Source organism: Alexandromys fortis, unplaced genomic scaffold, assembly GCF_014885135.2.
Source record: "Alexandromys fortis isolate MF-2015 unplaced genomic scaffold, M_Fortis_MF-2015_v1.1 scaffold_166, whole genome shotgun sequence".
NCBI classification, from domain to species: Eukaryota; Metazoa; Chordata; class Mammalia; order Rodentia; family Cricetidae; genus Alexandromys; species Alexandromys fortis.
In genome coordinates, this window is record NW_026068102.1 from 2,988,408 (window position 1) to 3,010,612 (window position 22,205).

General features: G+C 37.5%; 1 protein-coding gene across 2 annotated transcripts in view; it reads right to left on the minus strand.

The window, feature by feature from the left end:
- Positions 1 to 22,205, minus strand: part of Frmd3 (FERM domain containing 3) — a 195,166-nt gene that overhangs the window by 22,675 nt on the left and 150,286 nt on the right. For both annotated transcript variants that reach the window (XM_050123934.1, XM_050123933.1), the window contains exons 9-13: positions 20,092 to 20,155; positions 18,707 to 18,795; positions 15,580 to 15,654; positions 15,233 to 15,301; positions 6,961 to 7,085 (exon numbers count right to left, since the gene is read on the minus strand). In XM_050123934.1, coding sequence (XP_049979891.1) covers positions 6,961 to 7,085; positions 15,233 to 15,301; positions 15,580 to 15,654; positions 18,707 to 18,795; positions 20,092 to 20,155 — 422 coding nt within the window. The remainder of the gene's footprint in view (positions 1 to 6,960; positions 7,086 to 15,232; positions 15,302 to 15,579; positions 15,655 to 18,706; positions 18,796 to 20,091; positions 20,156 to 22,205) is intronic.

A 22,205-nucleotide genomic window follows, 5' to 3' on the forward strand; every position in this document is an offset into this window, starting at 1 on the left:
AAAATGACAGTTGCATTCTGAGATGTGTTTTTGAGTAAAACTGTGCCTTTCTGGAAACGCAAAAAAATAGAAATACTCTGTCTCTCTCTAATACACACACACATACAAACACACACACCCCTATTCCATTTGGGGGTATGATGTGGGATTCCCCTCTGTATGCTGTAAATACCATTGGTGAATAAAAAAATTGCCTTGGCCTTTTGATAGGGCAGATTATAACTAGGCAGGAAAAACTAAACTGAATGCTGGGAGAAAAAAGGTTGAGTCAGTGTCAAGCTATATAGCCCCACTGGAGACAGATACTGGAACATTACCCAGTAAATCACAGCCTTGTGGCGATACACAGATTAATGGAGATTGGTTAAATTAAGATATGAGTTGGCTAAAAATATACTTAAGCTATTGGCTAAAGAGTATTGCAAATAATGTGGTTTCTGTTTGATCATTTCGAGGCTGAGTAGCTGGGAACAAACAAGCAGCCTCATACAACAGGGGTACCTATATCTTAAGAGAAAATTATTACTGCCAAAAGAAATAAAATTTTCCTATTAAGAAAAAAAAGAAAACATTAACTTTGTTTAAGGAATTAGACTGCCATGTTTTTACTGTTGTTAAAATGTTAAGATTAGCAAAGAAAGAGGTCCGCTAACGGGAGATCTTCACTTCTATAACAAACCATCTGTTGCAGATGCCCCTCTTTCTCTGCTCCCATCTCCAGCAGATCACATAGATCTTGTTCTACAACCTCCCTTCCCCAACTTATTCTCTTATCCTAGTCTGTACAGACATTTCCTGGGAACCCACAGGTCACACAGGCCAGGGAAGCAAGTAGGCTAACTGCAGATATTCACTTCATAGCAAAACACCTGCTGCAGCCTCTCCTTTCTCTGTCCCCATCTCTAGCAGATAAGGCAGGTTTTTCCAAACTTCATTTCCTCTACTCATCCTCTTAGACCAAGACCAATAATACAAATGACAGCTCATATTGGAGAGGATATGGGGTAAATGGAACACTTATTCATTGCTGGTGTGACAGAAAACTTATATAGCCACTATGGAAATCGATTTGGCAGTTCATCACGAAGATGAGAATCCATCTCATTCAAGATTCAGCTACACTACTCTTGGTCATATACCCAAGAGATATTTCATCTTATCTCAGAAACAATTGCTCAGCCATGTTCATTGTTGCTCTATTCATAATGGCCAGAAATTAGAAATAACTTAGATGTCCCTCAACAGAAGAAATGAGTGGAGAAAATACATTGTACATTTACACAATGGGACATTAAACAACTGTTAAAAATGATATCATAAAAACTAAGGAGCAATCTGAGGAGTACTAGTGAAACTTAATAGAGTAGCAGTTCCTAAAATATACACATATAGAAAAGCAATCTAAATGAAATTTACAAATAATACAGAGTCCCAACTGGATATCTCTTATAAAAATGAAGTTTCTAGCACTGAGTGGGTTACATCTAATTAAGTTGTAGGCCAAAAGGTTCCATGGAAACTACAAGCAACTCAGGTTATTCCCAAAACTCTCCATAAACTGATGACAAGGCTCAATTACTGAAGATAACACCTACATAACTAATTGAACATGGAGAAATTGAGCTGGTGCTTACCTAGAAGCAGAGGGATAGTATTACAAAATAACTCCTGTTGGAGTCCCATTTCCTATGAAATGAGAAACAGGATTTGGTTATGCCCACAAACAGAACCTTAACTTTTATAGGTCTGCCCCTGATAATAAATATTTGACTCAAGGAGAAAGATTGATTCTACTGATTTTACTGGAAAGGAATTAATAAAATGATACTGTATAGTTTATCTGATTTATTCTGTACTATAGCTGTCCATTTTCTTCTCCTATGAAATTTTGTGCAATACCAAGATAATAGAACATATCATTATTATCCATGAGTTACAATAGTTTAGATATTGATATCCTAGAATTAAATCCAGCCATTAAATTGATGCTCTAGAATCAAACTGGCCAGAAGAAAGATAGTCTTCAAACATCACACAAAAGGCCACATGAAGTAGAAAGGATTATAATAAAGGGGTCCAAACATATCTAGTTAAGGAATATAATGATACTGGTAGAAGGTACTTTTTTTTTTGTTAAGATGCCTCTATACTTACATCTACTACAATTACTTCATTAAGCCTTATTGCCTTCTTAATTATTTTAATTTAAAATATAATACTTATATTATGGGTCATATAAATAGCATGTTAGATATAGAGGACAAAAGAGAAAAAAGAGATCAGGCTCATGATAAGTAACAACTTTGACAAGACCCAGGAGTATTTTTCTTGAAAGCTCCAACAACTATTTATCTCTTCTGAAGCTTGTTGTACAGCCTACTACTTAGCTCCATATATATCAGATCCTAGGCATGAAACTTCCCAGTTACTAGGGACACTATATTATAATATAAAATAAATAATATGTGCCCTCCAGTATACACAAAATGTGATGCATGTCCAGCATGCCAAACCGTGAATGAGAATTCTTAGGAAAAAGCATTGCCTGCTAAGACTGGCTGAATGATTAGAACTTAAGTAATGTGGAGAGATTGAAATGTATTAATCTTAAAATCAATATATCTTAGGACATCATTAGGGCCCTTAACAGCCTTTAATTACTGCCCTTTGCACACGATCTAACATCCTTTGTGATCATTATCTACTTCCTTTGCAATGTATAAGCAAATTTCTAGTTTCTACTAGTCAAAGTGCTATCAGAGAAAACCTAAATCATTTTTCTGTTACCTGACTGCCCAAAGCACCCAGCAATATATTTGAAAGTGTGTTATTTATTTCTTTGTTCTGCAGTAACAGAAATATAAGAAGTTACCTTATTAAAACATGGTGTTTGTGAAGACCTACATCCGTGTTCAGAAACAACTCATATTTGTCTCTAGAATAAACCATTTTTTATTCCTTTACATTGAAAGTTATTTTTCTCTTTAATATGAACATAAACTCCAATCCCTAAATATGTGTATTTTCAGGGTAAGTACTATGATAGGGCTTGTAGCAGTTTTTCTATTTTTTTTTAAAGTATCATCTATAAGTCTCTATTGCTGAAGAAAACACTTACTTATGAGATGTTGAACTGGTGCCTAACTACAACCTTAATCTCTATTGACTAGAATTTATGATGAAACGTGAGTTACTTGCCCTGCTACCAGAAGCAAACAGTAATCATTAATATCACCCAGCTACAAATCCTGTAACCTACAAAAACAAACTAGGTGTAAGATACACTAGTACAGTAGTGCCACAAATGTTATGGAAATAACTCACAACTTCTTGATTGGACTTAAAGCCCACTCCAAGAGATGGAATCTGTATGGGACACTGCTGAAGTAGCTAACACCCTGAGACTAGATAGGTCATGAAACTAGGGGAAAGCTACTACTTTTATTCTGCTAAAGGTACACAGTAATAAAAAGACTCCTAATGACATACTGCTATACTCATAGATCAGTGCATTGATTAGGCCTTATCAGAGAATCTTCTTTTCGAAGTAGATGGTAATTGGTACAACTGGACAATGTATGAGAATGAGGGACTTTGGAGCATTCAGTCCTAAAAACTGGATGCCTTCATCAAATCCCTCACCTTAAGGCTTCAAAATGAGGTACTTTGGAGTATTCAGTCCTAAATGGGATGCCTTCCTCAACCCTCGCCTTAAGGCTTAGGTGCTCTGGCACAATGGTTTGTAGCCTGTCAATTGTATTTTAATAAAATGCTGATTGGTCAGTAGCTAGGCAGGTAGTATAGGTGGGACAAGCAGATAGGAAGTAGAGGAGGGAAATGAGAAAAGGATAATTCCAGAAAGAGAAAAGCTTTGTCTTTAGTCCTGACCTGGCCACAGAGCAAACAGGATGTAACTAATTTACCAAAAAAGGTACCAAGCCAAGTGACTGACATAGACAAGAATAATGGGCTAATATAAGTCATAAGAGTTAATAAGAAGCCTGAGCTAATGGGTCAATCAGTTTATAGTTAATGTAGACCTCTGTGTGATTTCTTTGGGACTTAACAACTGTGGGAGCTGGGCAGGACAGAAAACACAGTCAACACTCGGGGTTCTATATGAAAGAAGAGGTATATTATTATGAGTCAGAGATTATGGGTGACTCTAAAGAAATAGTATTCTCCAGGCATAATAGGACTGATGTGCATATAGACCCATAGGATTATGATAGCATGCATAGGACCTAAGCAGGATCAAGCCAGATGGAGTCCCAGCACTGAGAAGGGGAAGTGGACACATGGTCTAATCCCTAACCAAGAAGGTATTTACAAATGATACCCACTGACAAAGTAAAATCAATTTTCTTCAATTCCAGTGGAGGGTTTATCAGCCACTTCAGAGCAGGTTCCATGCCCAGGAGTAGTTGGTTATCACAAAACAAACCCCAAGGATCACCAGTACTTTCATCATCTTGACTTCATGCTCCTGGAATATTTCTTTGAGTGAAATTAACTTTGTGTTATGGTCATGGGATCCCAAAGTTGACTGAAGAAGGATGAAAAAGATACGACTGACTTGTGGGGAAAAGACAAATTACACGTGGAATTGTGACTTTATATTTCTATACAGATGTGACTGTAGATGGAAAAAGAAACTTAAGATCCAGATGGGTTGAACAGTTTGCATGAAAAATTCAGTCACAAGTTGTTATTGCTTTGGGACATTCTTACACTATGTGGTGATTTGAATAGATATGGTCCCCCATAGACTCATGTGTTTGAATGAGTGGCCTATAGGGAGTGGCACTATTAGGAGGATTGGTCTGTTGGAGTAGGTGTGGCCTTGATGGAGGAAGTATGTCACTGTAGAGGTGGGCTGTGAGGTCTGATATATGTTCAATTGTGCCCAGTGACACAGTCTCCCTCCTGCCTGCAGATAAAGATGTAGAACTCCCAGTGTTTTCTCTAGCACCATGTCTGCTTGGATATCACCATGTCATGTCATGATGATAATGGACTAAACTTCTGACACTGTAAGCCAGACCCAATTAAATGTTCTCCTTTATAAAAGTTGCTGCAGTCATGGTGTCCCTTCATGGCAATAGAAACCCTAACTAAGATATACCGGGAAATTAAAGTGACCCTATTAGTAGAGTTTTTAGTGTCAGATTCTGGAACCTCAAAGCTCTTAACAAGCTAGGCTCAGCAATTCATCCTTAATAGGCCAATTAAACAAACAAAAAATAGCAAAATTCATGAAGGAAATTTATTCAGTGATACCACATTGGAAAGAGAAACAAGGAGATCCAGTTCGTAGCCCCACAAGTCCATCTTTATGTTCCTAACATGAGTTTGGGGTTTATAGCAGATCACAGATTGAAGATTGAAGATGAGATTCCTGGAAACTTCCAACAGCCTGTAGTCTATTCCTTTAATAGTCTGATAGCCAACAGAAAGTGAAAATGTCCTTTCTATGGAAGGAATTACCAGCTTGAGGTTGATGTTACAGTGACTGGGAAATGTGCTGTGTTTACAGTGCCTGATATCTAGAGCTTTTATAAAAAATCATATCTCAAATAAAAATGTTAAGGGGAAGCCAGACAGTGGTTGTGCTTGCTTTTAATCTCAGCACTCTTGAGGCAGATGCAGGCAGATCTCTGTGAGTTCAAGGCTAGCCTGGTTCACAAAGAGAGTTCCAGGACAGCCAGGGAAGAGAAACACTGTGTTGAAAACAAAACAAACAAAATAAAACAAAACAAAAAATGTTAAGGGAATGCTAGTTCAATTTTAGGGTTTTAATAAATTTATTTGGCATGAATTAAGGAATTACTTTAGCATTTGTTGGGTGTGAGTTTGCCTCACTTTGTGTCTCAAAACAGCATGTGGTGAGATTCTTTCTTAAGTAAGTCTTTCTAAAGTGAGAGAAATTATATGAAGATGAAAGAAGAATAAATCAGAAGTAAAAAAGAAAGGAGGATGAGAGTGAAGCAGATGAAAAAGGGCAACAGTAACAATAACAGCAGTGGTGATGAACAAACATTTATTATTACTTAATGATACAAGCCTTTTGAGTTGAAGTAGAAACTAAATATTTAGTTTTCATTAAAACTATCAGGCAACTAAGATGTAGCTTAGTTGGTAGACTACTTGCCTATCATGCATAATGCCCTTTTTTAGATTGCTATCACTGCTTAGTATCAAGGTGTCATGGTCATGGCATTATGGTGCCTGCCAGTCATTCCAGTGTTCAGAAACTAGAGGCAGGAAGGAGCCAGAGGCAGTAAGAAAGGACAGTCAGAGCCATTCTTGAGTATATATGAGATGTGAGGGCAACCTGGGATACATGGCAGTGTATCTCAAAATTAAACCAAGCCAAACTAAACTGGTAAAAAGTTAGCAAAAAACAGGAGTGGAAATAAAAAGGTCAAAAATGGAGAATCAGTACAGATGTACTTGTGGAGAATTGCTTATAATCATAGCTTTAATTTTGAGTAGTATATAAAACCATTCATTCCATTAGGACTTTCTGCAATAATTATAACCCTTAGTCTCACATGGACGTAGTAGCCATCAGACATAGGTGGCTACTGAGTACTAGAAATGTAGCTATGGTGATTGAGGGATTGAATTTTCATTTTAATGAACTATAACCAAATTTCAAATAGTCACTAAAATCATTTGCCACACTTAACAGTGCATGTATTGCAGCATTATGTCTTTCACAAGTAATTTTAGAAATACTGGTTTCGAGACAGGGTTTCTCTGTGTAGCCTTGACTGTTCTGGAGCTCACTCTGTAGAGCAGACTGGCATCAAACTCACAGAGCTATACTCACTTTTGCCTCCCAAGTGCTGGGATTAAAGGCGTGCACCACCACTGCCTGGCTTCGAAATATTTTGAATTCACAAAATTTTATCATTCCTTGGAAAGGAGGCTTCTAAAATGAAGTGGCCGACTTACCCTCAGTCACAGGATCTTCCTCTTCCTGTTCAGTGGGGGAAGGAAGTAGGGGCTGCAGGGGCTCCATGTTAATGATGAGCTGTTTGTTCAAGGAGTGAGAACTGCGACTCTGAGTAATGTTGACTCTAAAAACAGATACAAGCCAAATAAATTAGTGTCTACTGCAAATGCTGGCCCTACTCTCTGGACACATACAGAGATTAATGATAATAGTAAAAACGTCCTAACATTTAAGACATGTGGTTCTCCTAGTCATTAGATTCCTGACAAAAGTTAACAAATTCTATTTAGCTTGTGAAAGAAAATAAAGTTTCCAAAATGTCATCAGACAAAGATATGCTCGGTAACAACACAAGAATCTTAAATAGACACAGGAAACCAGCAGGGGTTCTCCTAGTTCTGAATTAGACATGTAGAAATGTAAAGGACGGACAATAGCTCAGACCCACTGAACCACCACCACATATCTTGCTTGGACAAAGGACACAGAGACTCTGCAACTGTGAGCTATCTTCATGTTCTCAGATGTCCAGTGCTTGAGATTTCCATTCATGTCCTCCTTAGCAGACAGCCATGAACCTTGAACCTTAGTTCTGGTTCTCCTTGGAAAGACATGTCTACAACGGAAGCTACGACAAGTCACAAATGGCAAGGAAACAGTTGGTATCTCATTAAAACTATTGATAGGCAGCTAGAAGTTCATTTGCATTGCCTATTATAGGGAGAACAGCTGGGGACCCCTTGTAGAGGGAAGTGGAAACCTGAAGTTATACATGAAGTACTTAATTTTCTCCAGTTTCCCGTCAAAATCAAACCAACCAGTCTTTTGAAAATGGTGTCAAATGTTTCATCTTCGAAGCCTTCCTGGTTGGTTTTTCACAACAGGGACTTGCACTTTTATTCCGTCCTTTTTCTCATATTTCCCCCTCTTCTGTCACAGTTCGTCATGTTTGTTACTTCTGTTAATTTACAATTATTATTGCACTAATCAGCCCCATTCTGAAAAGACTTCTGGCCATTCTTAAGTGTCTTACAGTATCTCAACTGATACCTTCTAATAAAGTTTTCTACTCTTAATCTAAATTAAACTGAGTGCAATCTTAGCTTGACATAACCTGGAATTTCAGAAAAAAGGATCTTTTCAGGCTTGACATATCTGTTAGGTTGCCTATCATGAATTGGAAACTTTTACCGCTGCCATTGACTGCACAGGGAGTTGTTTTCAGAGTCATTTCTTCTTTTATTTCGTTCTAGAAACTGATCATGGGACTGATGATTATGTACTAGGTGATCTGTTTCTTTTGATGATTGGTAGCTCTCCCATTAAGGAAGTCACTGTTTAGAAGTAACATTTTTATTTTTTTTTAAAATATGAGGCACATATTATGAAATACATTTTGAATCATCTATCCTCCTTCCAACATTCTTCATCTGGAGATGTTGGATATTTTGATATTCTTTTATAATTGCATTGTCCGACAACTGCTTCATTCTAGGACAGGCTGGGATAATTAGAGTTGACATCCCAAGTACAAGTCCATCTTGGTACTGGATGAAAGGTGGAGATAACTTGGCCCCTATATATAGGTTCATGCTGCTTCATTGTAGTAGAGGTCTATGGCTGATGGTTATGCCTAGGGTTAGGGCAGATGACTCTTGCAGGCCATTAAAAATCTCAGATTTTAAAAAATATGACAGAGAAGGACACAGATTTTCCATTAAGTAAAAGACTCAGATAAACCAGAAAGCGTTTCCCAAAGCACAAAATTCTAGAGCTTCAAGCCATAGGATAGCTTGATAACTTGAGGAAAAGATCAAAGGAAATTAATGGAATAATTGGATCTCTCTCATCCACTTCCTATTTCTATGGTCTGAAATTATCATTTTGTCCTTTAAAATCCATTTGTTGAAAAAAATTCCATAAAAAAGAGGACAAAATTTCCATTGTAATGGTACTAAGAGTCAGGGCATTTGGATATAATCCCATCATGAGAGCCTTCATGAATTGTCTAGATTCCTTACAAAAGCACTCTGAAGGCCAGTGACTGGCTTAGTAGATAGATAAGGACATTTGCCATCATAACTGATGGACTGGTCAGTGGGGTGGCTCACTAGGTAAGGATATTTGCCACCAAAACTGATGGACAGATAATTTTTAATTCCATGACCCCATAAAATAAGGAAATAACCACTCTTTTAAGCTGTCCTCTGTCACCTATATACATGCCATAATGAGTACACATGTTGTGTGCAAAATATCCAGTATGTTGTATTTTGCTATAGAAACTCAAATATACAAAGTCTCCTATTTCCTTTAGACTAGAAATTATGCCTATTTATCTATTTGGAATGGTTGTAAAGAGGATTACTGACATGGGGTTGAGTGAGAGCAAAGGCTCACTGGCACGGTGGCTAAGGACAAATACTTAAAAGACAAAAATCTGAATGGCCACTTCATTTTACATACTGGTTTGTATACACTCTGCTCATCTTTTACATCTCTTAGTGTGCTTATAAGTAATGTATGATAAGTATATTTGTATTTATGACAGAAATTGAGATTCATTAGTGCCCACCCACCAACAAAGGCCCTAGGCTAACTGACAAAGCACAAGTGCCAGGCATAGAAAATGTCCCTTCTAGTTGTTGATCAGAGTTGCATGTGTGCTGGTCCAAGATACTCTCAAAAAATAGAGGTTAGGGCATTGCTCCTGGATGTCTCCTAAACCTTGAAGGCAAGATCCCATTGCAGAAGACACAACATTTTTTAGACACTTGATTTGGAGGAATTGAGTTATAATTGTTGTGGAAGTCTCCTCTCTGAGGACTAGCTGTCATAGTATCAGAAGGTGCTACGAAAACTGCCAAGGGGGCGGGGGAGATCAATTATACCACTCTGCATTAAAGCCTGTAAGCCAGGAGAAGACACTGGTGAAATAATCCTAATTGGGCAACAGTGGCATTTTTATGATCAAGCTAAACAGCACCTGTCTAATTGTATTAAAAGATTAATTAATGGGACAGCATGTGTGGTAATGTCAATCTAGCCATCTACCCATGGCTGAAAATGGGTTAAATCCTAGGAGAACCTACTATTGGATTTTCCTAAATCAGTATAACTTGCCGCAGTTTTCTAAATAATTTTGCCTACAGATAACTTAGTTTTCACCCCTCATCAAAGAAGCTTCATTTACTATCAGATGGAGTCTATATAAAAATCCACAACTGGTCAAAAAGCAGAGAATATGTGAGCGTGATATGCCCAGCCTCAATCAGTATATTTACAACAAAATTCTATACCTAAGGCTCAGAGAAGATTACAGAAGAGTGCATGGAAAGATTGTAAGAGTCAGAAGATGAGAATGCCTGCTGAAAGATAATTTCTTTCAGTAATAAATGGAAAGCTGGATCCATAAATCTCAGCAATGTTGTATCTGGACAAGATCTGTATAAGCAAAATATCAGTTGACATGTCAAAATGGATGAGGGAAATTTCACAAGGCCCCCACCTTTAGATGAATAGATACTGGCAATCTATGGCTGCTGAGTTAGATTCAATTTTCTCCAGGGATAATCCTACAATAATCAATCCTAAATAGTCTGCACTAAACACATATACATACAAGTAACACTAAATGAACTCAGTAGGTTTATATGCATGTGGTGCATATGTGTGTACCCACATGTACATTTAATATACATGCAAGGCTATGCATGCATATATATGCTTGTATATATATGTATATAATGTGAATTACAGAGAGTCTGTTGCATGGAAAGAGTTGGAATGGAGAGAGGGAAGTGTCGAAGTGATTTAATATACTCATTTATGAAATACTAAAAAAAACTAAATAAAAACAAAGGAGTTACATGGGCAAAACTAGAATTCTAAACTTTATCTAGTACTTTGTTTTATGTCACACTTTCTGTTGTTCTTTTTTTTTTTTTTTTTTTATTTTTCGAGACAGGGTTTCTCCGTAGCTTTTTGGTTCCTGTCCTGGAACTAGCTCTTGTAGACCAGGCTGGCCTCGAACTCACAGAGATCCGCCTGCCTCTGCCTCCCGAGTGCTGGGATTAAAGGCATGCGCCACCACCACCCTATGTCACACTTTCTATGGTAGTGAGTGTACAGCATCCCAACGGGATTTGTTTTACAACTAATGTTTTGAATTTGGGGTTCTATAAGAAGGCCCCATGGTGCCAACCACTTTTCTAAGAATTTTCCAAGGTTCAAATTGGCTTCTACTTTGTCCTTCCTCCTCATACCCTGTGGTGTTTTAGTTAGTTCTGTAATGCTATAAAAAGTGTGAAACATTTGTAATATACAAATAAGATGAATTTATTTAGAACACAGTCTAGAAACTAGAAAAATCTGAAAAGCATTGTGTAGTCATTGTCTTAGCTCCTGATGAAGGTCATATGATGGGCTACCTCACAGCACACAAGGCAGAAAAACAAACTAGAATGTTCCAAAAGGCAAATGTGAGCAATTATTATCTTGAAGAAAATCAATAATTTGGTTCTCACAAGAGAACGTAATAGCATCAATGAAATCCGTCCATGAGGGTAGTGTCTCCATGATACAAACTCTTTTCATATAGCCCTAGCTTTAATTTTCTCACCTCCTCACAACTGTTCTGTTAGAATTAAGGTTCTGGTATAGGGACTTTTGTGGACACCCCAAATTTTATCATGGAGTAACTGATGCCTATGCCAAGTAAGAACATGTGCTATATTTGTACACTTATAGATTCCATTCATTAGCTGTAGAAATGACTCTCCTAGTTTACAAGCCATACCTGTTCAATAGCATCCAAATAAAACTGTTATTAAGAATTCCATTGCAAGGGGAAGGCTGGTTGTGGCAAATTAAAGTAGATTATAACATTGTAAGAAAATTTGTGTAGACATTATTGATTTTTTTCCTCAGCATGAGAAAAACATGTATTCGAAGATGAGAAAGGTAAAGTTACACAACTGGATTGTAAGCTGATGACAAGTAAGTGCCAGACTCAGATGGTGATGAAACAAAATGAGTAACTCATTGACGTTCATGACAGTCATTCACTACTCTATGACAGGAGGAAGTAGTACTGGTCTACTGTCTGAATGGATTTGACTATGAATGTATTTTCCAGAGTCTACCTCCACATTTTTACAAGGTTGTGGTTGGAACTAGAGGTATTCCAATGCCACACAAGTGCTCCGTTACTGATCTGGATGTTAAGATCTAGCTGCCTTGTTCTAAATGAATGAGAATAATGATATTATTGCTTTACATGTGTTTGTCACTTTACATTTTAAAAAGTTTTTTTAAGTCCCCAACAAAATCTAAAACTAGGTCAAGGCAATATAAAAATCTCACTTCATAGATGGGTAAACCAATAAGCTAGGAAATTCAGTGACTTACCCAAGGCAACAGAGCTGGCAGGCAATGTAGCAAAGATTAAAATCTATTCATTTTTGTATCAGAACATTCTTGTATCTTGCTGGTTCTGGGTGTTCTGTGTGTCCCCTGGTGGTGGATGCTATGCTCCGAGCTGCAGCCCTCCATCTGATGTGGCCTCTTGGCTAGGCTCAGGGATTCTTCCCCAGCAGCCAGCCCAGGACATCTTTCCCCAGGATCTTCCCATGCCATCAATAAAGGCCAGTGAACTAACGTCAGAGTGAGTTTCTCTTTCTGAAGGAAAGAATAATCCTAAAATATTCTCATTCTGTTTGGTTTCTCTCTCTTTATACATACACACTTTTCCAGAAGCAACAGTCTATGAGCCTATAATTTTTTTTGAGAAATTGAATTTCGGGTGTGGGGAAGGATAATAAATTAATAACTTATTATTGTCATTATAAACTAACATCTTTTCTGAAGAGTTCCCACAAAATATAACCTCCAGTTTTACTTTTGATAGCCACATTGAAATGTCAACATTGTTTAAAAATAAAATAATGGTCAAAGAGAAACAGGCCTCCCATGCAAATGACTTTTAGGAAAGTAAAAATCACATGAAAGGGTTGCACATTACTACTGCTCTGACCACATGGTGTCTCTGGTGAGGTCAAGGGCTTTCTGAAAAGCATCTTGGATACATCTCATGTCTAAGAAAATGGCTAAATCTCCTATCTATTAAAAAGAAGAAACTAAGAGATCCTTAAGGCTATTTCCTATCCAAAGTTTCTGGAAAAGTAAACATGGTATATTCTATTATCCCCATCTTCCTTTCTCCTATGCTAAACTGTTACAGCTTAGGAGAGGTGAAGAGTACTCTAAATCCTCTTCTGATCTTTGAGCAGCTTGACACATATTTAGATGGCACATCAAGGTACCCTCAATCAGATCTTCTATATTCTCTGACCCTGACGGTTTCTATTTTTTAAAGCTGGAGTGATAGCTTTTACAGATCTGCATGGAGAGTTCCCCTTAGGACTCCTCAAAAGCAGGAATAAGTCAAAAGCTGAATACATCTGCATCAGGTCTTCTGAAGCCTTCAGCTGTGCTCAGCTTCTTGGGAAACAGGTAATGTCGAGATGCCCTTGATAGTCTGGCTTGCCCTACGTTGGGTCACATGTACCTTCTGCCTGTAACTCCAGGAACAAGGTGGAGTGCCACTGAGCTCACCCAATATTATTTCAAATGGAGAAAATTCAGAAAATATGGACATAAAAGAAAAACTTGCATTCAAAGTTGAAGAAGGAAAGACAGGTGCCAATTGTCTTATGAGAAAGTCCCTAAATAATTTAGCTTATCAGAAGTGGAGGAGGTCTTATGGGGAAGCATGGGAGACAGGAAGGGATGTTTTGGAGATGGGACTTGCAAGGGAAGTGGAGATGAAGGTGAATAAGAACAATATATACATATATATATATAAATATATTGTATGTGTGTATTTGTATAAATGCTATAATGAAGCCTGTCCTAGCACCTAACTTAAAAATTAAAATAGGCTATAATGATTTTACCTTAAAAGGGGTGGTGTCATGGTAAGACTGTTCAGTTTAAGGTATTCATGATGTTTGAAACTTAGGCTATACATTAGGCTTAAATTCTTGTCATATAAAGTCAGTTTGGAAAAGAAAACACAAACAATCTCTAAGAACTAATTACAGATTGTCAATTTAAAGAAGATGTGCAGGTTGTAGGCAGGAGGATGAGAACTTTAAGGTTATTCTAGCTATGTAGTGATACTGAGGTTATATTGGGGTACAGGATACCATGTCTCAGAAAAAAAGTGAGTACTCTGATCCTAACAATGGTCACGCCTCTCATCCCATAGTTTGGTCTTTGGGAGTATAGAGGCCATATGTAAACTGTTTTTAAATTAGCATATAGAAAAGCACTCTGCTAAAGAGAAGGACTGGAATAAAACCTTTCCATAAGGCCAAGCAAATCAAACCTTTGATCAGGTACAGAGGTATTCCAGTGTACTTGAGGTGACTTATGTTTCTGTATAGTATGAAAACACGCACTCCTTAGTGAAGGTTTAGAGTCTAATGAGACATGAAATGCATGATGTTGTGTGTAGGACTTTATGTAGCAGAGGATGTGTGAATAAGCTTATGCTATGCAAATAAATCCCCAAAATATATGATATTAAAAATGCTAATAATTTGTATAATGTTGCCTTTTGAACTGCTATTCTTTTTCCTTTCTCCATCCCACTTCTTCCTTTGGGAACTCTATCTTTTCAAACAAATTGTCATTGCTCTACTGTAACTGTATGCCTCTGGTTAATTTATTTCTCAGGGATAGAAGAAGCTAGAAACTCTCCAGATGTGTTCATGGTATTTTAAATTCATCGGATACCACAGGGATGGATTACTGTTCAGTAATAGAGAAGAAGTCAGAGTAGTAAGCCTGACCATGTCTGATGAGCAGGATATGGTAAGAGCTATTCTATGAGGGCAGTGTGACAAGGTGATGGAGCAGACAGAGCTATTAGGAGCCATCCAATGGCATTTTCTTGCTTAGTCATGCAGCATCTAGACCCAATACCTATCTGCATATCAAGTTACCAAAGAGGGAACCAAGCTATTGTCAAGTCACAACCCTGACAAATCTGAGCAAGATTTTGAGGGAAGTAAATGTCTTGACTTCATGCTGCATGTCACTATATAAAGAGATATAAGAGAGGAATCAGAAAAGTTAGGATAAGGATTATTTTTTGCGCTGTTGCAGAATGAATCCGGAGCCTCATGTGTGTTAGTCTAGCTTTTAAGTGCCTTTGTCTGTCATGGAAACACCCTCCCCAAAGCCAGAAGGGAGCACCCCACTCACCTGTGCACCTCAGGAGGGTCCCTCTGGATTTTGGAGCTTGCCTCCACCACCTCTTTGGCAACTTTACCACTATGAAATACACAAATACAATGCATGTGAGTAGATACTCCAAAGAAATGGGGAAGGGTATGGACATGCTCTAGATTTGGCTCCAAGGGTTCACCTCTTCCCATATTCCATGAGGGAAATTTATGTGGAGGTTTAGGTTGTCTTGTCATGAGCATAACTCAATGGATTGGGAAGCAGACTAACAGAAGGTCATAAACACAATATCTACAAACAAAACATTGTAATTTAAATGGGTGTTTCCCCCCACCCATCACTGCATTGGATCCATTGTTACCCACCTATATCGAAATCTACTTCCTTTAAAAAATATCTTGCTGCTTGACACAGTCTTGATCTGACTTGACTTGGCATACCTTTAAGGAAAAGCATAGCAGAGGTGGTAGTGACCTGAATCAAGAATTCTCAAAAGAGGAAAAAAATGACTAAAAACCATCTTATAAAATGATTCATCATCTTAGAAACTAGGGAAATGCAAATTACCCCACATAGTACCTATTTCTAGTTCCATTTATATCTGTGACTTTCATAACTTTTTTCTTTACAGTTGAGGGGCTGGAGAGATGACTCAGAGGTTAAGAGCACTGGCTGCTCTTCCAGAGGTCCTGAGTTCAATTCCCAGCCACCACATGGTGGCTCACAACCGTTTGCAATGAGATCTGGTGCCCTCTTCTGGCCTGAAGGCACACATGCAGGCAGAACTCTGTATACATAATAAATAAATCTTAAAAAAAATGGCTGTTAAAGGCTAAGCAGCCGCTCCAACTCCGCTTTACTGATTTCTTTACAGTTGAATGAAATTCTATTATTTGTATGTACAACATTTTCATAATCTATTCTTCAGCTGATGAGCGACCTAGCTATTTCTAATTCTGATCAATGTGAATAAATTAGCAAAGATGATGGATAAACAAGTATCTGTGTAGCAGAGTAGACTACTTTGGAATGATATAGCTAATCATATGGTAGATGTTTCTAGTTTTTTTTTATTTTTTTATAAGATAAACCTAATATAAAACTGTTTGCACATCTTTAAGTCTCAGTGTTTGTCTTATCTTCCATCTTTTTGTAAGAGTGTTATGACTTTAGATTTTTAAATTTAGATAAAAGGCATGTTGTGTACTAATTTTTGTATGTAGTGTATATAATTCTTTTTTATTTATTTAAATTTATTTATTTATTAAAGATTTCTGTCTCTTCCCCACCACCGCCTCCCCTTTCCCTCCCCCTCCCCCAATCAAGTCCCCCTCCCTCGTCAGCCCAAAGAGCCATCAGGGTTCTCTGCCCTGTGGGAAGTCCAAGGACCACCACCTCCATCCAGGTCTAGTAAGGTGAGCATCCACGAAACTGCCTAGGCTCCCACGAAACCAACAGGTCCAGTAGAATCAAAAACCCATTGCCATTGTTCTTGAGGTCTCAGTAGTCCTCCTTGTCCGCTATGTTCAGCGAGACTGGTTTTGACCCAGGCTTTTTCAGACCCAGGCCAGCTGGCCTTGGTGAGTTCCCGATACCCATTGTCTCTGTGTATGGGTGCACCCCTCGCGGTCCTGAGTTCCTTGCTTGTGCTCTCTCTCCTTCTGCTCCTGATTTGGACCTTGAGATTTCAGTCCCGTGCTCCAATGTGGGTCTGTTTCTAGCTTTTTGAGGAACTAATATATTGATTTCGATAGTGACTGCACCAGTTTGCACTCCTAATAAGAATGAATATGCATTACCTTTACTTTTTATCCTCCCTAAAATTTGTTGTCCTCATTTTTGTGATCTTAGTAATTATGACCGGGGTGAGATGAAATGTCAAAGTAGTTTTGATTTGCATTTCCCTGAATGTTAAGGATGGCGAGCCTTTTAAAAATACTTCTTAGCCAAACCTGTCATTTTCTGTAACCAGGTAAGACTTCCAGCGGTAGGACTGGAACACTCACCCAGACATAAAATCTTCAACCTACAACCTGTTCTGTAATGTGTGATGTCCTTCTGTATATGTGTTGCTTTTATTGGCTAATGAATAAAACTGGTTTGGTCTATGTTAGGGAAGAATAAAGCCAGGCAGAAAATTTGAAGAGAGAAATATATAGGTGGAGTCAAGCAGACATCATGTAGATGTCAAAGGAGAAAGATGCCAGAACCTATCGATAAACCATAGCCTTGTAGTGATACATAGATTAATTGAAACAGGCTAATTTAAGATATAACAGGTAGATAGCAATATGCTTAAGCCATTGGCAAAGCAGTGTTGTAAATAATATAGTTTCTGTGTGATTATTTGAATGTGGGCAGCTGGGAAGTGAAAAGAACAGTCTCTGTCTACAGTACTGCCTATGAGATGTGCTTGGGCAATGGAGGCTCAAGGTTGTGGAAGTGGTCAACCAGTGCCACTGGAGGGAGCCCATGACCCATATTTCCTGACTGGCCAGTAATTGATTACTTGCTGATCCAGAGACCTAGGCTAGAAACAAACATTAATGACCAAAACTTAAAAGAATAAAATCAATGAAATGATTCTTGGTGGTATTCTGCTATACTGATAGATTGCTGCCTAGCCCAATCATTATCAGAGAGGCTTCCTCCAGCAACTGATGAAGACAGAGGCAGAGACTCAGAACCAAACATTAGGCAGAGTTCAGGAACCACACAGAAGGGGAGGAGGAAGAATAGTGGGAGCTAGAGGGGTTGAGGACACCAGGAGAACATGGCCCACAGATCAACTATGAGTGCTCATAGGGGCTCACAGAGACTGAAGCAGCAATCACAGAGCCTGCATTGATCTGTTCTAGGTCCTATGAGTATAGTTGTGGCTGCTTTGGGAGGGGTTTTTATGGGACTCCTAACAGAAAGAGTCTGGGTGTTTCTGACTCTATTGTGTGCTTTCATGATTTTTTCTCCTACTGGATCACCTACATAGCCTTGATATGAGGAATTGTGCCTAGTTTTATCACATTTTGTTATGCCGTGTTTGGTTGATAACCCTTGGAAGCCTGCTCTTCTCTGAAAGGAAAGGAAGGAGCAGTGGATCTGGTGAAGAAGGAAGGTGGGGGTTGACTGGGAGGAGAGGAGAGAGGGAGGCTATTGTCATGATATATTGTATGAAAGTATATTTTTAACAAAGCAGAAAAAAAATCCTTCTTAGCCTTTGAATTTCTTCTTTGAGAGATCTCTCTTTGGTTCCATAGCAGTTTTAATTGGGTGGTTCATTTTATTTATTTATTTTTTAGTTCTTTGAATATTCTAGACACTATCCTTTATCAGATATGTATATGATAAATAATTATGTTCTAAATTTATATTACATTTAAATAGAATAAATACAAAGAGCGGTGTTAGATAAAATGAGCATGTAGTCATTGGCAAGGCATAAACAGATCATGAGTGCTTTAAAAACCTATAATCAAGGGAACACAGGAGTCTTACTTGTAAAAGGCTTGGTTCTCTACCCCACATTTCCATAGATGCTTGCAGGCAGCTGGTGTTGAAGTATGGAATGCCAAGACAGAATTTTTCTAATAAAAATAACAAGAATGGGTATGTTAAACACAGTTTATATTATTAATGTTTTTCATTAAGGTGTTTATGTGCTTGTAGCCTACTGCACATTTTTTTATATGTACATGGAGGTGGTTTAGGAATGTAGGTCTCTATGCTTTCTTGTGTGGAGGCAAAATGTTGGTGTTGGTGTATTCCTTTACCATTCTCAAACTCACTTTGTGAAACAGTTTCTTACTGAACCTTGAGTGTACCATTTCAACTAGGGTGACAAGTCAGCAAGCTCTAGAGATAACTCTCCTTGGCTGGGGCCAGGAGCTTTATGTGGGTTCTGGATATCAAACTAAAATCATCATGATTTCACAGTAAATACATTGAGCCTTCACTCCAGCAACCCCTCCAATATTACTATGTTCATTAAAGTTGAAATGGTATGGCTTTTTTCTCATTCATTAGACATCACTAATCTATTTAAATGCCAAACAAAGCTGATTCATAATTTTCACTAATTCTCCAGTTATCAAACCTATCTATTAATCCTTGATTAATCTAAAAAAATTCCTACAACACTAAATGAACATTCTAGTCATTAGCAAAAGTAAAGAAAATCAGCAAACTTCAAAGTTAGCTTTAAGGTTCAATATTTTGGGAATAGCCTTCCACCAAGTCCATTCCCGGGTGAGCTGACAAACTATATTTGATGACTGTTAAAAACTCATGGGGGAAAAACAAGTTGGGCATATATACTGTGGCCATAACACTTTATCTAGTGTTGACTGCTGTCTAGTTTTTATAAGAATTAATCTTTGCTGGGCGGTGATGGCGCACGCTTTTAATCCCAGCACTCGGGAGGCAGAGGCAGGTGGATTTTTGTGCGTTTCAAGGCAAGCCTGGTCTACAGAACTAATTCCAGGACAGGCTCCAAAGCTACAGAGAAACTCTGCCTTGAAAAACAAAACAAAACAAAACATAACAAAGAAGAATTTATCTTCTGCCCCATTTATTTGTGTCTTAGACAAAGACTTATGGAACGAGAGTCTATGTTATATATTTAATGAAGTTTATCCCAATCTATCTTTTATATAGGTCTATACAGTTAACATTGCTTATTCACTTTATTTTTACCTGTCAATTACCATTAACTTGTCTATCATTAAAATGTTTTCAGCAAACAGCTTCTATTTTCACCACTCTTCAAAGTCACTCTTTTTCGGGGCAACCATACTAAAGGCTATTTTGTTCTTAGATCTCTCTTATGCACACACACTTGCACATGCACACACATCAAGTAATTATTAAAATCAGTATCTGACCTCCTTTTGGGTACCAATCACATAAAATGTCTTCCCTTCAAACTTGAATTTGCAAACATCTGGCCTAAGAAAAGAAAGACTCTGGGTGAGAAGGAAAAAAACAAAAACCAAAACAAAACTGCAGCTGAACAAGGCACCTAGCTTTGCCATATAAATCTATCTGACTTACAAATGCCAAGGAAAAAACAATAAATCAAAATCATTTTATCATAAGTGATGGTATATTGAGAATGGAGGTCTCTGAGTAAATTATGTAGCAATTTTCTTCCCAAGAGTTGACGCACTGCAAGATCAAAATTATTTCTCCTTCCTTTTTTTTTTTTTACAAGTTAGGATACATTTTTTATTTAACATGCTCTGAATTATTTGTAAACATTAGCAACTGAAACATGAAATCTTAAGTTCACTTTCAAAGTAGGAAGAATGTTAGTAGAATAATATGAATTCAAAGTTTTTAATTTTTTCCACTCTTCTCCATCCATCTCTAGGAAGAACATATACCGCCTTGCAAATTTTCCAAAGAATCACCCCCATCCACATTGAAATTGTCCAAAAAATTATGGTCCAAAGACAACCTTGGTTTTATCTCAAAAGGCTATTTGTTGTAACCTGATTTGAATGTACATCCATGGTCATTTCCTTGATGAGTAAAATGAAGGATGGATTTTAATATCTCTTTTATTTAATTTCTAGGATAGTTATATTGTATGTGTATTTTTTCTATGAGAAAAGAAACAGTGCTTCATTCACCTGTTTCAGTTTAAGTATAGAATTTTTGAAATGGTAACAAAGCTGAATTTTAAAAAACACAACTATGATTTACATGAGAAGAAAATTTGATTTAGCAAAAGATGCATGGTTATAACAAATAAACATGTTTAAGAAGAAGCCAGGAAGAATGGGGTCCACATGAACACAGTACCAGTAACATAGGCAACCTGAAGAAATGAAAACAGAAACAAATACTCCAGAGACTATCCATCTCCATGTTTCCAATGACCTCTCCACAAAATGTCAAGTGGAAAAGACAGGAAATTAATCTGCATTAAGGTGCGGCAGCTTCTAATCAAACCAAACCAGGTCTCAAGTAATTATGGAAACCTGTGTATAACATCCTCCAGGACTTTCACAGTCCTGGGATAGAATGAGGGCAGTCTTCAAGTTACCCATGCTTCCCAAACTAAGTTGGAATATCTATGGTATCTACCCTGGAATTGACTGAAGTAAACACTTTGGAGCTTCTTTGTCAGATGCTGAAAAATCTAGAGAAGAAAACCAGATAGCAACATCATCATAAAACAATTATAGTTATCAAATTACACTAGATTTCCAAAGCACTCTTACAAACATTGCATTTGTTTCTCCTCCAACTCCTTTGCCCTTTGTAAAACAGACATATATAACCAATACCCATCTTATGAATGAATACATTGAGACTCAAGGAACTTACGGGTGAGCTGAGATTCCTAACCAGAACAGACAAGTGGGTACAAAGGAAGATTGAAAGTATGACTGATTAAAAGTCAATGACACAGTAGGAATAGATGCTATAGAACAGTTGGGGGTCTTAGACAGATGAACCTAGCACTTAAAAATAACTGAATGTTAATATAGGATTGATTGGCCATTCCAGGTCTTTTGTTATTCCCAATGAATTTGAGGATTTTTTTCTTTTTATGTGAAAAATGAGATGAGGCTGTTGATTGGGAATGCACTGAACTAGGAAATTGATTTTGGCTGGTAGATCTTTTTCACAACGTTAATTCTATCAAGTTCTAAGCATGGGAGGTCTTTTCAAATTCCAGTATCTTTGTCATTCTATTTCTTCACAGTTTCTTTAAAGTTTTCATTGTAGAGGTTTGTTACTTCCCTTGTATAGTTTATTCTAAATCTTTTATTTTATTTGAGAAATTGGAAATAGTAGTGTGTCCACAATCTCTTTCTCAGCATGGTTGCTACTGGTCTATATAAACACTAGTGAATTTTTTAAAGGCAATTATGTATCCTAACACTGTGCTGAAAATATTGATAGTTTCTACAAATTTTCTGGGGGGAAATGTGACATCTCTTAGACATAAAAATTATACCATCTTCAGTTGGCAATAATTTGACTA